At 43.8% G+C, this 18,165-nt stretch overlaps 1 protein-coding gene across 1 annotated transcript in view; it reads left to right on the top strand.

Annotated features, from left to right (window-relative positions):
- TMEM88 (transmembrane protein 88) overlaps positions 1–18,114 on the top strand; it is a 44,619-nt gene extending 26,505 nt beyond the window's left edge. The window contains exon 2 of the mRNA XM_069218671.1: positions 7,072–18,114. Coding sequence (XP_069074772.1) covers positions 7,072–7,338 — 267 coding nt within the window. The 3' untranslated portion in view covers positions 7,339–18,114. The remainder of the gene's footprint in view (positions 1–7,071) is intronic.
- The last annotated feature ends 51 nt before the right edge of the window (positions 18,115–18,165 follow it).

The raw sequence follows: 18,165 nt of genomic DNA, 5'->3' as shown, positions 1-18,165 counted from the left end.
TGGTGGCCTGATTTTCAAAACCAAAGACGAGGATTCGTCTTAGACATAAAAGTAGGACTAAACATTGAAAGTGATTATGAAAACAAATGAAAGCCTAAAATGACTTGATATAAAAAGACAAGAAAGGCTGGTGTGTTTCAGATGCTGAGTATTTTGTTTCATTTTGGGGCAATATTATTGTTTCAGAGTGTTCAGATTTCCCCATTTTTTGCTTTGCATTGTGGTACTTGTAGTATTGTATTTCGATTTATAAAATAAGGATTACAAGTAGCAAATTCTAAACTAAAAACAAAAACTGAATGAGCTACACACCCAAAGAGTAGAGCAACTTAAGAGCTCTGTTGGCTTAAGGTATATATAAGAATTCCTTGAGATAGGTTAATTGAAAAGGCACTTTTTGGGGGAGCTCATGGTTTTGGGCATTATGTGACAGAGGGCCAGATGTAGCAAAGGTTTTTACCCATTCTGTGTCTATGGAAAAAAGTGTTTGTACATATGGCCCAGAGTTCTGATGGAGACATGTATTCTACCCTAGCCTCTCAAGAGCAATATTACTCCAAATGCATGTGATTTGGAAGCAGCTTGGAGTGGCCACCTGCTCAGCTGGGATGTGGGCCAGAAGGTCATTTTGATCAAAAAAGGGAAAGTTATCCGTATTTTCCTCTGCAAGGGAGACACCCATCTGAAATGTGAATTATTCCCATTCCGTTCCCACAGAATCAAATACACGTTTCAGGGTTCCAAGCTTCAGGCTCTGTGCAGTTGTAATAAACATTAAACCTCTGCTGAGAGCTGTCAGACAAAAAGCAGATCAACGTATATTTCTGTAGAAAAGTGATTTTTGTAAAAAAAAATAAAAAAAAATAAAAAAAAATATTAGGCAAATAAAAACGAAAGCTGTGCAATAAACAGGGTGTAAGAATAATGCTTCAGATAATGGGAAAACAACATGTTGGCCTTGGCCTGGCATTCGGAGACGAAGGACAAGCTATCAAGTGTTGCGCGTAGAGACAGTACAAAGCTACAAAACATTAAGTGAAATTATGCAGACCGTTCGTCAAATTTCTACCTGAAAAGTAAATAAAACCTAGAGAAACATTTGTGAAAATCAGATTAGACCAATGCTAAAAATGTACGAAAAACACACCAGACTCTGTGTATTGAATATATGTTCAATATCCCCGATTGTTTGAAAAAAAAAAAAAAATGAAATACTCGGCACAACTGGCACACATCTGCATTTGGTTACAATGCTCTAGTCCTGGCCTCAAGACCTCTGCCTTCCTCACAGATCTCCCCCTGCAAACCCTTTCTGAGTCTGCAGCCCCACACACCTTCCTCAGGCCACCTTCACCTAACAGTGCACAGGGGCTTTCTGCATTCAGGTACGTGACGTGGGAGCTAATAGTGTCTGACTGCAGTACTGGGCTGTGACTTCATGCAGACACTCAGTCTGCAGGTGCCTGCAGCCCATCTCATCCGGTATTACAACTCACGAGTTGTTCAGTCAGTGCCTGCAGCACTGTAGTCTGTGTTAATAGCAGCCACTGTAACTCTTATCTTTGGCTCAAGCTATATTCCCTTCCTTGCTGATGTTTCTTCAAACATTTTCTGGTCCAGGAAATTCAGACAGAGGGGAGCATTCAAAGGTTCTGCAGAATAAGTGTCCCAAAATGAGGATGGGGACCACGAAATCTGCAAAGAACTAAAATTTGGACTATCCCTAGGAATGTAAACCAAAGTAAAAACTATTAAACTCTCTGACCAACCTCACCCTCCTAATCTGGGTAGGAAATCACATACTAACTAGACCAATGGCAAGTAGCTCCCTTAGAGAGAAATCCTCAACTCTAGTTTCAAACTAAAATCCCCCAACTACTTCTCAGATCCCTTTTCTGATTCTGGATCAAGGACTCCAGTTCTCATATTGCTCCTTACTGGAGCACCTCATACTCCACCATCTACCCCCTCATTCTACCACCCCTGTTCAATCCTGGCAGGACTTATAACATTATTAGCAGCACTCCATCCATCATCGAAGGTACCAAATCTCTGAGTTTCTTTCTTCACTCTAAATACAACATCCATTCTCACATGAACGTGATGAAAGCTTACCAGCTTACAGAGCTACAAGACTAGATACCAGGGCTGGCTTTACCGCTGGTGGCGCCCTGTGCGACAGTCTTTTTTACGCCACCGACCCCATGACCGCCTCCTTGAATTCACTCACTACCACCCGGCAAATGAGCCCCTCATCTCCCCATAGCCCCCATTTCACATGCATTGATTTGTTTTAATGTGCTTGTAAACGCTGCCCTTACTAATGCACTCAGTTATCCACATAAAATATAATTCTGTTCTTTGCAGAAGGTATGTTAACCATCTACGCTACTTTATGGCGAGTCAAAGCTGCTGCTAGACAAAACTCTCATCTCTCACCCTAGCAGGAATATTAATCACACAAGGCATCTTGACATTTTAATTGCTTCCCGAATGCTGGACGCATAATGAACTTTTCAGCAGGTGCTTTTAAATCGCACGTTTCATAAGTTATTGCTGAACACTGCACCCCCGCCGAGGTCAGTGCCTCAAATCCAGGCCAGCACCCGGTGCGGCTGCACCGCTTGCACCGCTCTAAAGCCGGTCCTGCATAGAACTGATTCCAGGACTTTCCTATTAAATCCAGGATGCTTGGTCACCCCCTACTGGCGTACCAGTTTCCCAGTCGCCAGTTCTTGCCAGTGGCAGTTTTTCATATGTGTTGGGTCATTGAAAACACAGAGGGACACCATTGGAATTATAGTGGCGAAAGTTGGAAATGAAACCCTAGGGCAACCAGCTGGAAGATAAAATATATATATCTTAGTCAAATGTTCCACAGGCAGCTGAGGTGCAATAATTGTCAGAGTCCCAGGCAAAATGAGAGTTTGTCATTCAAGTTCTTCCCAGCCCCAGACAACACAGCCTTTTTTTAGGTGAGTTGTTGCTTCCTGGTGCCCCTTTGTGGCCACGGGAAGTGGCTTTCTAAGGCAATCGCCTACAGTGATCCTGATGCGGCACCAGTCAAGACCCCAGTGTGCATACAGACCACACAGCAGTGGTTCCCAAGTTGTGGTCCGGACACCCTTGGGGTTCATGAAGCCTCCTCAGGGTGTCTGCGGCTGCTTAGAAAATTAAATAATATTAGCAAATTAATAAAGTGTATTTAAATAAAGTTGCTAAATGTACAATTCAAAGAATTTAAATGTACTGTAAATGTCTAAGAATTTGAAAATAGAGGCTAAAAATTAAATTAGAATCCTTAGATTCATTTGTGGGAGCAGTGCAGATGCATCAAACAGAATATGGTATGGACGATGGCTTCAATTGAATTTAGAGAAGCTCCAACCATCCTAATAAAATTACATTTTTTATTGTTTCATTTATATTTGTTTGCAAATTAGATAAAATGTGTTAGGCATTTATCAATCACATACACACATTATGTTTCTGTATTTTGTGTGTAATATTTTGTTTTTGAAATCATCAACAATGTTCAGACCTGGGTCCCCGGCTTCCAATAGTGACTCAGTGGGGGGGTCTCTTGATTCCAATAATCATTCAGTGGGGGTCCCGATGTTCCAGTAATGATTCAGTGTTGTTCCGCAGGTTCCAGTAATGATAAAGTGGGGGCCCACAGAAGTCAAAGGGTTGGGAACCACTGCCCCACAGAGTAAAGCAAAGGCAGGAGAGGGCAATGTCCATGGCTTATTGGCACTGGAGATGGTTTTCTCCAGTCCTATGGGACGTGACCTCAGGATGAGAGAAGGTGTTGAACGAGCCATCCCTGGCAGGAAGCATTAGACTTACTTTGTTTAGAAATTATTGGAAATTGCTGAAATCACTGATGTGTGATTTTACATTTATGGGTTAGTTAAATTTGAAAATGCAGTAGTTAGAACTTAATATTTTTACTAACCAAAACAGAAACATGGAGAATGATTAACAGGATGGGATGTTAAAAAATATAACATCAGGAATCTTCGAATAAAAACAATGTTATCAAACGAGCAAAGGTGTCCTGCGTTGGTCTGCGTTAAGGGGCAAAAGAATTCAAGAAGGAATTTTGAAGTACGTGAAAACTTATTCCTGTAGCACTATTTTACATATTCTCGTATGTATCCACCACGAAAAGTGCAAATAGGGCATAAGGCCTTTTTATATATATTAATTGCAAACGAATATTCCCTGAATTTGTTTTTTTACCCCAATTTTAGATGCGTTGGGGCTAACTGAAAAAAAAGCATGTAAAATATAAATAAAAGTTTACCCAGAGGCCTCTGTGCACAGGCCCATAGGTTTGTAGTGAAATTCATTCTAAGGCGCTGCCGTATAAACGGGGTACTCTCTGTTTCATGTGTACACTATTACGGGTTTAAGTGAAAAAGATCCAAATCGAAATTATGTAGGGTCTCTACTCGTATCAAAGTATCAGTGACGTGGTGGGGTTAAGGGGCGATGGGGAATTAAAAAAACATCTTCCGAAGAGCCTTAGATTTTGAAGCGTACAGTGATAAAATGTAAATCTCAAACCCAGCAAAACTTTGTCATGTTATTTTTAATCCAAAGCTGCCATCTAGTGTCCATTTGAGAGATTGTTCTATTCTTTTCAACAGATATCGTTTTTGCAGCTGCAGGCTTCAATGTTGTTTTGAAATCAGATTTCCATCTTGAAAAAATTGTATTCCGCCCCGACCGTGCTACCAGAATGATTCAAGCTTACAAGAAAACTAGTCACTGACAAACCGAGTGTGTACATGCACACTAAGACACAACTTCCAGAGCACACGCCACTACTGGGCACAGCTGCCAAGCTTTCAGATTGCTATTGGTGAAATTTTCATAATTTCAGTGCAATTATGAGTGACATTTCAACGACTATGAGTGACATTTTTTCGCAACCAAAATCAAGCGATGAAGACGAGGGAACCATATAAATATCGTAATATATCGAGAATCGTATTCCTCCTGTTATACACTAGTGCCACCTTGTGGCGTATGATAAACACTACTTGGACCTTGAGAAACTAGAAAAAGAGGTCTTACCGCACCTCAGGACACAGTTCTTTTGCGTGACAATGTCAGGCATTGCAGTAATGACTGGAAATGCGTTATTCTAAAGTGGTATTGTGACACTTGGCAGGGGTGACTGAGGCGTCCAGGAAGAGGAGCAAAACACCAACTGCAGGGCTTTAAGTGAGGTGAAAAAAAAAATTGTGTGGGGGTCTTGAAGGGGTGTGTGCGGCCTAGGTAATTAAGGGTATGGCTTAAATATGTAAATTACATTTCTGTGATTTCCATAGTGTGCCACTCGAATGCAATTTCAGTGCCTCTCTGAGCTTTCTGTTATTGCGTCCAGTTATATAACGCAGCAACTGATACACACAAAAGTCAGCCAGGACTATTGGTTTTGTTGATGGTTGTTAGCTGTTTAAGGTACATGAGTAACAACAATGATTTTAGGTAAACAATATTGAAAATGCTTCAATTCTTAAACTGTGAATTAAACATTATAATGGACTGCGGAAGGGGTTTTGGTCTTCTTAGGGTCTCAACCAATCCGGTTACACTCATTCTGTGTAAGACATGTACACTCTTTTCAGCTCAGTAATTTGTCAACTTGAATTTCTTACACCTCACCTCTTTCCTCCTCAATAGCTAACACTCTTAAGGAATGAAAGATTAATTAAACTGTGAAATATAAACAGGAACTAAATTGCTGACATGGATTACCTCAATGTTTTTTAAATTAATTGTTCAGAAATCCATCAGTGTTTTTGTCTGTAAAGTAAAGAAAATGCAGTTTGGGCACAATAGGGGCCCGTTTCAAAGTCCGCTTTTAATTACCCTCAAGTTTTAGACCCATAGGGACCCAACCCACGTAATGGAAGTGATATAGACAAAGGGATATTGTATATCAATATGGTGATAGGTGTTTTGAATTATCCCATGATCAAGGTACGACAAGAAGGACAAATCACACTGGGCTGGTTGTGTAAGAGCACGAAACAAACCATACATATGTATGTATGTATAAATATATATACACACACACACACACACACACACACACACATATGCACACATAAATAGAACATTTCAAGTTTGAATAACTTACCTGATCATTAAGAGCTGTTTTATTATATGGACTGGGCAGATCAGTGCAAGAAATAAGTGGTAAAAATCTGATTTATCAATGCTTTGTACATCCATTAAGAAGGCAAAACCAGGCAGAACTTGCACAAAAAGCCAGTAAGAACCCAATTCTCAATAAACAATCCCATTGAAGGCCCTTTGACACACACACACACAAGAGTAGTCCGATCCACAGCTGACAGGCAACAACATAATCATGTAACCTGCAACCAGGCCAAGGTGTTGAGGGTCCTGTCACAGAATCATCTTACAGCAAACATTAATCCTTCAGTTACTCCCAAACTGATATTCCCCATCCCTCTTCTTTCCTCCCAGCTTATTCCACACCCCATTGGAGACAAGAAACAGTATGAGCAATGTTATAAAAAACTAAATGAAATGTAAAAAACCCTTAAAGGTCCTCTTGCTCTTTGTATCTTATTAAGTTGACATTCAAAATGTCAGACATTAATACACATTATAGCTTTGAGAGAGAGAAAATTAAGAATACAGAAGTAGATTTACAAAAAGACAATCCATTCTCACACATAAGGATAATTCAGAAGCCTTCCCTAATGCAGACTTCGCAATTACCACACCTTCTTCCCCAACTAATCATCATGCAAACCCCTTTAAGTATTCTGAGTGTCCATATTCCAGTCGTAGTCTTATTATTTTGGAGTAATTAATGATGCAACCGGTGATGTTACGTGTGATCTCATCACCAGCGCCAGGGTGCCGAGTACAGGCCGTGGGGTGATTTCACTTTTGAATTCCAAGTTTTTGTAAGTTAAATTTTTCAGAAATGGTTTGTAATTGAATAATGCATGTAGTTTCAGTTCTTGAATCACCACTCTTTCTCATATTTCCATCCCTGCCTCCTGTCTTTCTCCACAGTTCCTGAAGTCCAGTGGATCCTACTGCACAGACTTCCTGAACGACGCCAGCTCCACGGCCCTGCTGGTGGTGGGCTTCACCCTGGTGATCCCCCTGCTGGTGCTGTCCCTGGCCGCCTACTGCCGCCTGGCACGCCACCTCCAGCTTGGTTTCTGTTTTCTGCCCTACAGCAAGGCCGTGTACAAGAACCTGCCCGCCTCACAGTACTACAGCCTTGACTGCTGCAGTGGCTACAACAGCACGGTGCCCGACAAGGTCTGGGTCTGAGCCTGCCGACGCGAAGAAAGAGGACAGGAGCCATGCTCATCACACTTACTCAGGACTCATGTATTCCCACCAATGCAAGACTGCAGAAAAGGACTGCAAGGCCCATCTACTGGACTCATATCTAGGACCACCACAAAGTGGCAGACCCTTCTGGTGTGTCTCTAGGTTTGCATCATCCATCCGGGATGAAGGGACAGGGCATTATAGGCAATGGAAAATACCTTAAAGAAGGCTGGGAATTAATAAAAACTTTCCAGTTCATACATGTTCTTTCTCTATCTTTGCACCACTTACGTTTGAGGTCATAACAATGTGTTGCAAAGTCGGCACAAAGACTCAGGTAGAGAGATGGCAGAGTTGAGAGATAGTACGATGGGGCTGGATACAGTATTTTTTCCCTTACGCTGTACTGGCTGAAGGGCAACAATGCGCTAAAAAGCAGATTGTAAATGCATGTAGTGTTCGGGTAGATAGACGATTAGACACAGATTGTGGGTTTTTGGTGATCAATATATACAATAAAAAATGATGTGTATGAAAGTATCAGGTCAGCCTCTTTCATCACCCTGTATGCCTAGTTTATAGCGGTTAGAACCCCAAGTTTCCCCAGAGTTAGGGCATAGTGATAATGATTGTACCAATTTCCTTCTTCCATAATTTGACCAAAACTCTTTGTGCTCCTTTATTTCCGAATGACTGAAGATATGACAAGGAGTATAAACTGTTTCTATGGCTTTAAATGATTTAACGCTAGGAACCACTCCTGCCTTTGCCAGTCCCTGATACTCTGCACATTTGCTTTCTGCATCACCTAGGCCTATTAGATCTAGGGCGTTGCAGCATTATGTTCTCTGTTATCTGTCGAGTCTTTTAGGCTGCTTTAGAGATTTGCTGGAGAAATTCATCACTGGGGGAGGTGAAGGTTCAACACCACACTAGCACTGAAAATCCACAGTATTAGGATTTCTAGACTATGGTAACACTATGGTAATGGAGGTTTGGTCAACAAATTAGATGTCTTCATTGTTGTAGGATCAATTTTTGGGAGCAGAGGGAACCTCTCACAGAACATCCTACTTTGACTGTAATGAATGGTAGAACTGTATGATTCCAAATGTGTGCTCAGGAAATGAAGCCCCCAAGAGGAGGTGCACAGTCACTGCTTACATATCTTATCTCTAAAATGTGAGCAGTACGGGCCCCAATATGTTAAAGACACCATACTGTTAGTGAAAAACCTGCACACTTTGTAGCTTAGATGTTTATGTTGCTATCTTATTGTTGGCGGAATGGGTGAACAGCCGCCATCATTCAAGTCCTGATAGAGGGGATGGATGTGTCAACTGTGGTAGACATCAGCCTTGTACAGAGCTCTAAAGTTTGCTGTATGTGATTTCACAGAATACCACTACTGGGAAACCATTTCACCTAAACCGTTTAATAGAAATGTGCAGGTTGAATTGCATTACCAAATTCAAAGAAACCAATTTATCGAATGCCTTTTATTTTGAATTGACTTTTGTATGCTTATTTTTTAAGCTGTAAATGTAATGGTTGCCTGTCTTTCTTTCAGAAACATTTTTGTTTAAGATATTTATTGCTTTATGTCAGGGGACATTTCTTCAGATGTATATCCCTTACATTGTCAAACAACAACTTTAGATGCTTTTAATTTGCTGAATCCTCACTACCCGTAAACACCACCCTTCTCTGACCCCCCACAGCCCCTAAACACCCACTATCCCCTGCAAAAACCCTCATCACGCCTGAACTCCACCCATCTGTTACCCATTAACTCCACCCATCACTAAACCCTAAAAACCTTTTATCACTCTGAAACTACACCGTCACCGAATCCGAAAAGCCATTTTCACCCCTACACTCCACCAATCTCTGAAGCCTAAAAACCCCTCACTATCTCTAAACTCCAACCCTTCCTAAAAAAACCTTTCTATGCCTAAACTCCACCCTGCCCTGACCCCTCAAAAATCACACACCCTTGAACAACACCCATGCCAGATACCTATAAAATCCTTACTACCCTCAAACACCAGCCATTTCAGACCCCTAAAAATCCTTCATCACCCCTAAACTCCATTTATCCCAGATCTCTAAAAGACATTTGCACCCCTAAGCTCCACCCATCTCTGAGCATTAAAAAACCCTCACCACTCTAGACTCCAACCATTCCTGAACCCTGAAACTCTTTCTGTACATAAACTCCAGCTGCCCCTAAAACACTTCACCATCCCTAAACTCCACATATTCCTGAACACTAAAACCCCCTCACTAGCCCTACAAACTACTCACCACTGAATCTTTGAAACCCTTCACCAGGCCTAAACTCCACTCATACATAAACCCTAAAAACCTCTCAACTCCTCTATGCGCACCATCAATTAACTTTAAAAACCTCTCACCACCTCTAAACTCTACTCATCTGTGAATCCTAAAAACATTCCACCACTCCTAAAATCCACCCTAAAGTGAACCCTAAAAACCCTTTGTAAACCTGAGCTGCAACTGTCCCTAACCTTTAAAAATCACCTCATCACCCGTATACATCGCCTGGATCTAAAAACTACCCATGTATTCCACCCAAGTTTAATGTATTTTGGATTTTTTCTTAAAATGATTTTTCCTTTAATTTAAATTTTTTTGTATTCCCTTAAAAATGCCCTTCCTTAAAATTGTTTTTCCATGATTTGGTTTCCTCCAATGTGGTTTATTGTTTTTCATTTTTCTATTAATTCACATACATCACTACAATCAGCGGCTAAGTCATTGTAGCACTTGAAAAGCTTATTTTGTAAAAGCACAGCCTCTCAAAATATGGACCATTAAACATATCGACCTTATGTCAGCCTTATATCTTGCCCCCAAATATGATGGGACTGGAAGAAGTTGGCTGACACCGGACTCATTAAGGTTTGTTTATCCATAACTACTCCGGCACTTAAAATATATAAAGTGGAATAGGTGCAAAAAGCAGCCTGCCACTGCCAAAAAGGGATATGCAACCAGAGGAATCAGATAATAGAAATGGGAAAGAGCACAAGGAGACATAGGCAAAAATATAACACAATCAGGATTGTATCCGGAGCATGCGTAGTTCATTGTGACTCGGTCCATCACAGCAAAAGCCTGTACTCTCCCTGGCTCAGTATCTACCGCAGTTGTTACGGGTACTTTCTTCTTTTCTCCATCTTGATATCTTTGTCCCACAATCTCCCGCAGACCATATTTTGAAGTTTTGCAGTGTGGATCTTTTCTGTACTCACATGCTGTGCATTATTCCGGCATCTACTGGTTGGGTCCAGAATTCTCCTTTGTGTTACTAGTCCTTCATCTATATTAGTTTTTTTTTTTGGGAGGCGTTGACTGTCCAACCATTTGGTGCTTAATTTAGCCCCTCATGGTGTCATGCACCCTCCTCGGTACTTCTACAGGAGCGCGGCCCCAGTTGGGTCCCCGGTTCGCTCCAGGAAGTGAAATTTATTACACTCTTGGTTTTGAGGCCTGCGTACTCCTAGGAAGCCCGTACCTTGTGATGGGATGGGCGACTTACTAACTAGACTGACAATGACGTGCAGCCTACATAAGTAAGTGACCAACCAGTACTTACCTTTTCATATTAGTATAGGAGAAGTAATAGTAGCGGTCCTGAAGAAGCGTCACTGGATCAGTAGTGACCACTTAGATGCAAAACATGTTGCCCTAGTATCATAGGATCTGGGGCACGACCTATTATCCTTCACTAGAGTGCAGCCGAGCATTACCTCCACCAGCACTCCCCGTTTCATTTTTAACCTTGGCCTTAACCCATTTCTGAATTATTAAATATGATGGTTATGGTTCTGAGCCAATTTTAACCTTCTCTTCTTTCTCTCTCTCCTACATACACCGATAGTCTGTATTCAGCATAGATTTGACCAATTTTGGTAGAAGATCTTCAGTTAAGTACCACCACCTTTATAAGGCGTGGCCCGTCAGACATTGCATTGCCGGTCTGACGAGGAGGTTGCCCAGTGATGAAGCTTGACATCCTATTGGGTGTGTGAGGGCTCTCCTAAGCTACTAACTATCATTAGCCCTGTGTGTATCCTTTTTCCTTTTTATTTCTGGAACGGTGTACTTCGTAATTTTTCATTAGCTGTATTTGGGAGAGTGTACACTGGACCAATAATCTCCTTGTTCCCTCTTTCATTATAATTGGTGAAAGCATACTCCTTACACAAGTGTAAAGACCACATAAACATGGTGCAGGAAGTTGGCTCTCTATATACTACCTCAAAGTGAGAGATAGTGTGCACAGAGTCCCAGGGTTCCCCTTAGAGGTTGATAGTGGCAAAATTAGATAAAACTAATGTTCTATTTTGTGGTAGTGGGGTCGAGCAGTAGGCTCATCAGAGGGTAGTGTTAAGCATTTGTTGTACACACACAGACAATAAATGAGGAACACACACTCAAAAACGTAACTCCAGGCCAATAGGTTTTATATAGAAAAATATATTTTCTTAATTTATTTTAGAACCACAATGTTGGAAATGGCCCTTTTTGCAGGGCTATCCCCAAACTTTTTGCCTTCTTCCTCCTATTTTTTCAGGTCTGTTTTTGCTGGTTTATTGTCTCTGTGCACTTTACCACTGCCAATCAGTGCTAAAGTGCAACTGCTCCCTATAGAAATTGTACTGTTGATTGATTTATCCATGATTAGCATATTTGATTTACTGATAAGTCCCTAGTAAAGTGCACTGGGGGTGCCCAGGGCCTGTAAATTAAATGCTACTAGTGGGCCTGCAGCACTGGTTGTGCCACCCACATTAGTAGCCCTGTACCTATAGCTCAGACCTGCCATTGCAGTGTCTGTATGTGCAGTTTTAAACTGCCAATTCAGCTTGGCAAGTGTACCCACTTGCCAGGCCTCAACCTTCCCTTTTACTACATGTAAGGCACCCCTAGGTTAGGCCCTAGGTAGCCCCATAGGCAGGGTGCAGTGTATGTTTAAGGTAGGACATATACTAGTGTGTTTTATATGTCCTAACAGTGAAATACTGCCAAATTCGGTTTTCACTGTGTAAGGCCTATCCCTCTCATAGGTTACCATGGTGGCTGCCTTTAAATATCCTTAAAGTGCAGATTCTCTTTGAGAGCAGATAAAAATGCGGAGTTTAGGGTCTCTGAGCTCACAATTTAAAAATACATCTTTTAGTGAAGTTGGTTTTTAGATTGTTAGTTTGAAAATGCCACTTTTAGAAAGTAGGCATTTTCTTGCTTAATCCATTCTGTGACTCTGCATGTTTGAGGATTCCCTGTCTGGGTCAGTTTGACAGTTGGGCTGTTCACACCTCTCCTCTAGAAAGTGACACAAAGGGGGTTGGGGTGTAGTCTGCATATCTTGATTAGCCATCTGTGCTGGAAGGGAGGGGAGGAGTGGTCACTCACACCTGAAAGGACTGTGCCTGCCCTCACACAATGCTGTCTCCGAACCCCTGGTGAGTGTCTGGGGCCTGGCCTGGACAAGGAAGGATCTTGCAAACACTTGAGACTTTGCTTTGAAGTTTGCAAACTTCAAAGGCAGAACTGGGTATAAGAAGCAGACCCAAAACCACAGACTTTAGAATCTTTCTGGAATCAAGAGGAACCTCTGCCCAGAAGGAGAAGTACTGTCCCTTTGCTGTGTTGCTTTGCTGGACTGGCCTGCAGTTGCTGCTTCTGCCTGAAAAGAGTGCAAAGGGTGAATTTTGCTGTGTGTCTTGCTTGAGAAAGTTCTCCAAGGGCTTGGAGTAGAGCTTGCCTCCTGTTGGAAGTCTCAGGGACACCAAAGACTTCAGTTTCCTCGACCTGCAGCACTGGGAACTGTGTGTTTTGTGCTGTACAAGAGGAGAACCAACTGCGACGCCGCCAACGACGCCGCTGGCCTGCACCCTGACCTGCCGACGCCATGCGGAGTACATTGCCCCGCTTCGCACCACGACCCTGGTCTCACCGATGCAGTCATCGGATGACTTCACCGAGCCGCTGCTCGCACCGTGACCCGTGGGCCTGCACTCCGGCATCGCCTGCTCACACCGCAGCCTGGGCATCCCCGACTCCGATGCTCCTGCTGACACTGTGGCCGCTGCCTGCACCGTGGCCTGTGGACACCGCTTGTGAGGTACATGAAGCACAGTCCCATCCCGCACCGCAGCCCGGGTCCACCGACGCCAGCCCCATCAACTCCTGTGTCGTCATCAGGCATCCTGCCTGCACCGTGGCCTGTGGACACGGCTCGTGAGGTTCACGAAGCACCATCCCGTCCCGCACTGCTAACTTGGGCCTACCGACAACAGTGCTTCAGCAACGACGCCGCCGCTGCCTGCACCGTGACCTGTGGACACAGCACATCGCACCGCCCGCTTCACACCACAGCCCTGGTCTCACCGACGCCGCTGGATGTGGTCACCGAGCCGCTGCCTGCACCATGACCTGTGGGCACCACAAGTCGCATCGTCCTGCTTTGCACCACAGCCCCGACGCCATCCACGCCGGCGCACCAGACTTCATCAGCCTGGAGTTCGATCTGCAACGCGTGTGACCTCAAGGGCCCGACGACTCCTGCACCGACTCCGGACCCGACACCGCAACATTAGGGACGCCGCCCTCCGGAGCTCACTGCGAGGATCACGACGCCCTGCAAATCCAAGGTCCTGTTTGCAAGTCTTCCCGACACCGTAGCTGGCCTGCCATGCCGGGCCAGGCTGAACTGTTGGTCATGTTGATCACGACTCTGTGATAGCCCCAGGTGGAGCTATCGACTTCAAGGAACTGTAGTTTTGAGTAAATCTTGCAGAATTCATATTTTTCTTACTGTATGTTGGATTCTTATCATATTTGATCTTGTTTTATTTAGATAAATATTGGCTATTTTTCTAAAACTGTTGTGGTGTCCTTTTGTAGTGTATTCAATTATTACTGTGTGTTATGTGCAAATGCTTTACACATTGCTTCTGCGATCAGCCTGACTGCTCGTGCCAAGCAACCAAGGGGGTGAGCAGGGTTTATCTGAGCGGGTATCTCCCTTATCCTGACTAGAGTGAGGGTCCCTACTTGGACAGGGTGCAAACCGACTGCCAACTAGAGACCCCATTTCTAACATTGGTTGTCAGCGGTGAGGATAGGACTTGCATTTGCACTTGACCTACAGTGATTGGTGTACACTACTACCATATCGCAGATCATTACGTGCCACAAGCATTATTATTATTTTTTTTCTCTTTGACCTATTTTGGATCTTCAGTTCAAGTGAACCCCAACGACATCATGTCTCAATCAAGAGCATCTTCAGTTGTATCCCAGGATTTGGTTTTTGAGGAGGACAGGTTGCAGAGAACACAAATACTGGAATCACCGGGGGGGAGGCGGAATGGGAGGCTATGAAGATTGTCATGCAGGGGCTCTGTATTTCCATAACATGGGTCACCCGATCCACTCTCACCAGAAGCATGCTTGAGATGGAAGAGCGCCTTCATTCACTGGATCTTGAAGTGGTCACACATCCATCAGTGCGTTCGCAGTTGGCAGCCTTGCCGATACTGGAACAAGCTCCATCGGTTGCAAAATTGACTATAGAGCCTTTGTGGCCCGCCAACACGCTGAAGGTGATTAACCTGGGAATATATTAGCATGGTTACTGTGAAAAGAGTTTCCCAAGAAGCTGATAGGGGCCATACGTGATCATACAGGAGCTGTCAGGAACAGCAAGACAGACATTAATGAAGTCTTCACCAAGTATTATGATCGGTTATGCTCCTCCCCGGGTGAACCTCCTCTAACTCAAATACAGGATTACTTGCAGACTGGGTTGCTCCCTACCTTATCCCTGATGCAGGAACTGGAACAGCCCCTCCAGATAGAGGAAACTGCATTAGCAATACAGCAGAAGGCACAAGGCAAAACACCAGGTGCAGACGGGTTCCCGGTCGAATACTATGCAGCCTTTAAGAACGCCCTTGCTCCACACCTCCTTGGGGTCTACAATGAGGAACACAAGCGGCATTCTCCCCAACTCACTCCGTGAAGCCCTAATCATTGTACTACCAAAGCCCGGTAGAGATCCTATGGAGGTAAGCTCCTACAGGCCGTTAATGCTTAACATTGACTATAAGATCTTAGGTAAAATCCTTGCTAATAGACTGCTCCTGATTTTAGGTACTGTTATCCACTCTGATCAAAATGGCTCTGTACCGGGCAGGGTCACACATTTTAATATTTCATATCATTGATGCCCTAGCCATGGAGACTGACCTTTCAGTAAAAGTCGCTTTAGACTTCGAAAAGGCATTCAATATTCTTAGCTGGACCTATTTGCTTCCAGTTCTACAAGCCTTTTGAGTGGGCCCTAATTTTCTGAGGTGGATCAAGCTACTGTACACTGTCCCGATTGCATGTGTCCGAACCGGCCCCTGTATCTCGCGCTCCTTTATCATAGAACGAGACATCCGCCAAGGCTGTTACTTATCACTGGTATAGTTTGCGTTGGCCATGGAGCCCTTGGCCGCTATATTACACTCAAAGGGGTCAGAATGATGCATTAAATTAGGACCTGTCTAGCATGCTGTCTCCCTCTTTGCGGATGATGTCCTTATCTACCTATGAAATCACGCTTCTACATTACCACCCCTATACATTCCCCTTACACATTTCAGAGATTTAACAGGCCTTCGGGTAAACTAGGGAAAATCTTGTATTTTTCCACTGCAGAGGGTTGAGCACGATTAACAACTTCCTTGCTGACGGCCGCCTACCCTGGTCCTTGGATACCTTCTGGTATTTTGGAGCAACTGTTTACCACACACCTAGAGCTCTGCTAGATGGCAATCATGGGAAAGCACTGACCTCCATACGTCAAGCCATGCAATTCTGGATGAGACTGCCGTTATCGCCTATGGGCAGAGTATTGATAGCTAAAATGCTGGTCCTTCCGTGCTTACTGTATTTCTTACCAGTGCTTTCACCCAAATCCTTCTTCCACATCCTATGAGGTTTGATATCGGCCTTGGTGTGGGGACTGGCCTGAAAGAGAGCTTCTTTGAACGATCCTCCAATGCCCTAGTTAAGAGGGGGGGGAGGGTCTAGGAGTTCCGGATCTGGATCTGCACTGGCGCAGCTCTAGTGGCCCAGACAGTGGTTGTCTGGTGCAGGGTCAGGAGAAGGCAATCTGATGCAGGCTAACCTGAGCAACATGGGTATCTTAGAGTGGCTTTTCTCCCAGATAAAGGGGATTGTAAACCGGGGATGCTCTTGCGCGCAGCTAAGCTTACATGGACTCGCTACATACACATTAGGCGTACACTGCGTCCATACGCACATCACCTACCCCTCTGGAGCCTACCAGTCCTGAGTAGGCTACTGGAATCTCATGAACTGGCCCCATCGAGAGATGCTGAATTGACCCATATAGGTTAACTGTATAGAGAGGGTGTCTTACTTTTCTTACAGGATCAATATGGCATTTGGGTAGTCCTCTTTCTTTCTTACTCTGCCATCAGGGCATGGTTTGCCGAAATTTGGCCCCAGTAGACATCAGAAACCCTGAAAAACTTAGGACTTCAATGTATACTGACCCATGATATGGGCCATAGAGCTATATCGACCCTCTATGCAAACCTACATCATAGCAAGGATGGCCCTCCACTTTAGAGCAAGAAACGTTGGGATGACTCTCTTTCTGTGTCACTTACCCCTTAACAATGGACCATGGCCCTTGAACAAGTACAAGTCTCCCAAAACGCACACCCGAAATCTACATAATTCAGTTATGTGCAGAAGACTTACCTTACACCATATCGCCTCAGCAGGATGTTACCTGGGGCGCGACACAGATGCACTCTGGAACTCACAACTTTCTTACACATGGTACCCAACCCCACTACTGCATGCCTGGACCCAAGTAACAGAACTGATATTCGCCATTGTGGAGGTCCAGATCCCTCCAACCCTGCTTATCTGCCTCCTAGGCCTTTTACCACACACAAAACAGAATACACACTATTTGAAATTGTTCGATTTAGTGACTATTCTGTACAGACGCCTGATAGCTATGCAGTGGAAAGCACCTCACCCCCTACAATAACTTGTTGCCTCCAGATGACCCACAAATGGGCTTTAGCTGAAGTGGAGGCCTTGGATTGGGATGGTAGATCTCGTGGCGGCACTACCTCTGCTACAACGTGGGCTGGATAAGTCCTTGTATTGCTTAATAAACTACATCCACCTGCAGATGAATGATGCCACAAGAGGACAAAACCATACATGTTCCGACCGCTCTTGATATATGTCCCTGGCACAACTCCACATCCCGAATGGATATTTACACCACCCTCCCATCTCTGCCATATATGATTTAATGTCTCCTAGGCTCTGCTCCATAATGGGAGTCAGCATCTCGCACTTGGGAACACTCTCATCCACCCCCTCTGGATCTCTGTAGGGGTATGACATCTTCACATTGCTGCCCTAACCAAACAGCCATTTGTTGCAGGAGTGTTGCATTATCATTATATTGCATTATATCACTCTGCATTTCCTTTATTGGCATGTCCCATGTTTACTTACATGTACTGAGACCCTGCTACCCCTTGGTATCACTATCCCCAGCAATATAATTGGACTCTTGGATCCTGTTTGGTGAGAAATCAGCTGCAATTATTGTTATTCATTCCATCATGCTGTTTATGTTTCAGTGCCTTGCATTGCTCCTTGTGGATGTATAATTAATAAAATGCCCAAAAATTTTTTTTTTTGTTGTTGTTGTTACTGGTGACTTGGAGGACTGGTCTGCAATGT

This window comes from Pleurodeles waltl, chromosome 12, assembly GCF_031143425.1.
Source record: "Pleurodeles waltl isolate 20211129_DDA chromosome 12, aPleWal1.hap1.20221129, whole genome shotgun sequence".
NCBI lineage: Eukaryota > Metazoa > Chordata > Amphibia > Caudata > Salamandridae > Pleurodeles > Pleurodeles waltl.
This window is presented reverse-complemented; position numbering and strand designations above follow the sequence as displayed.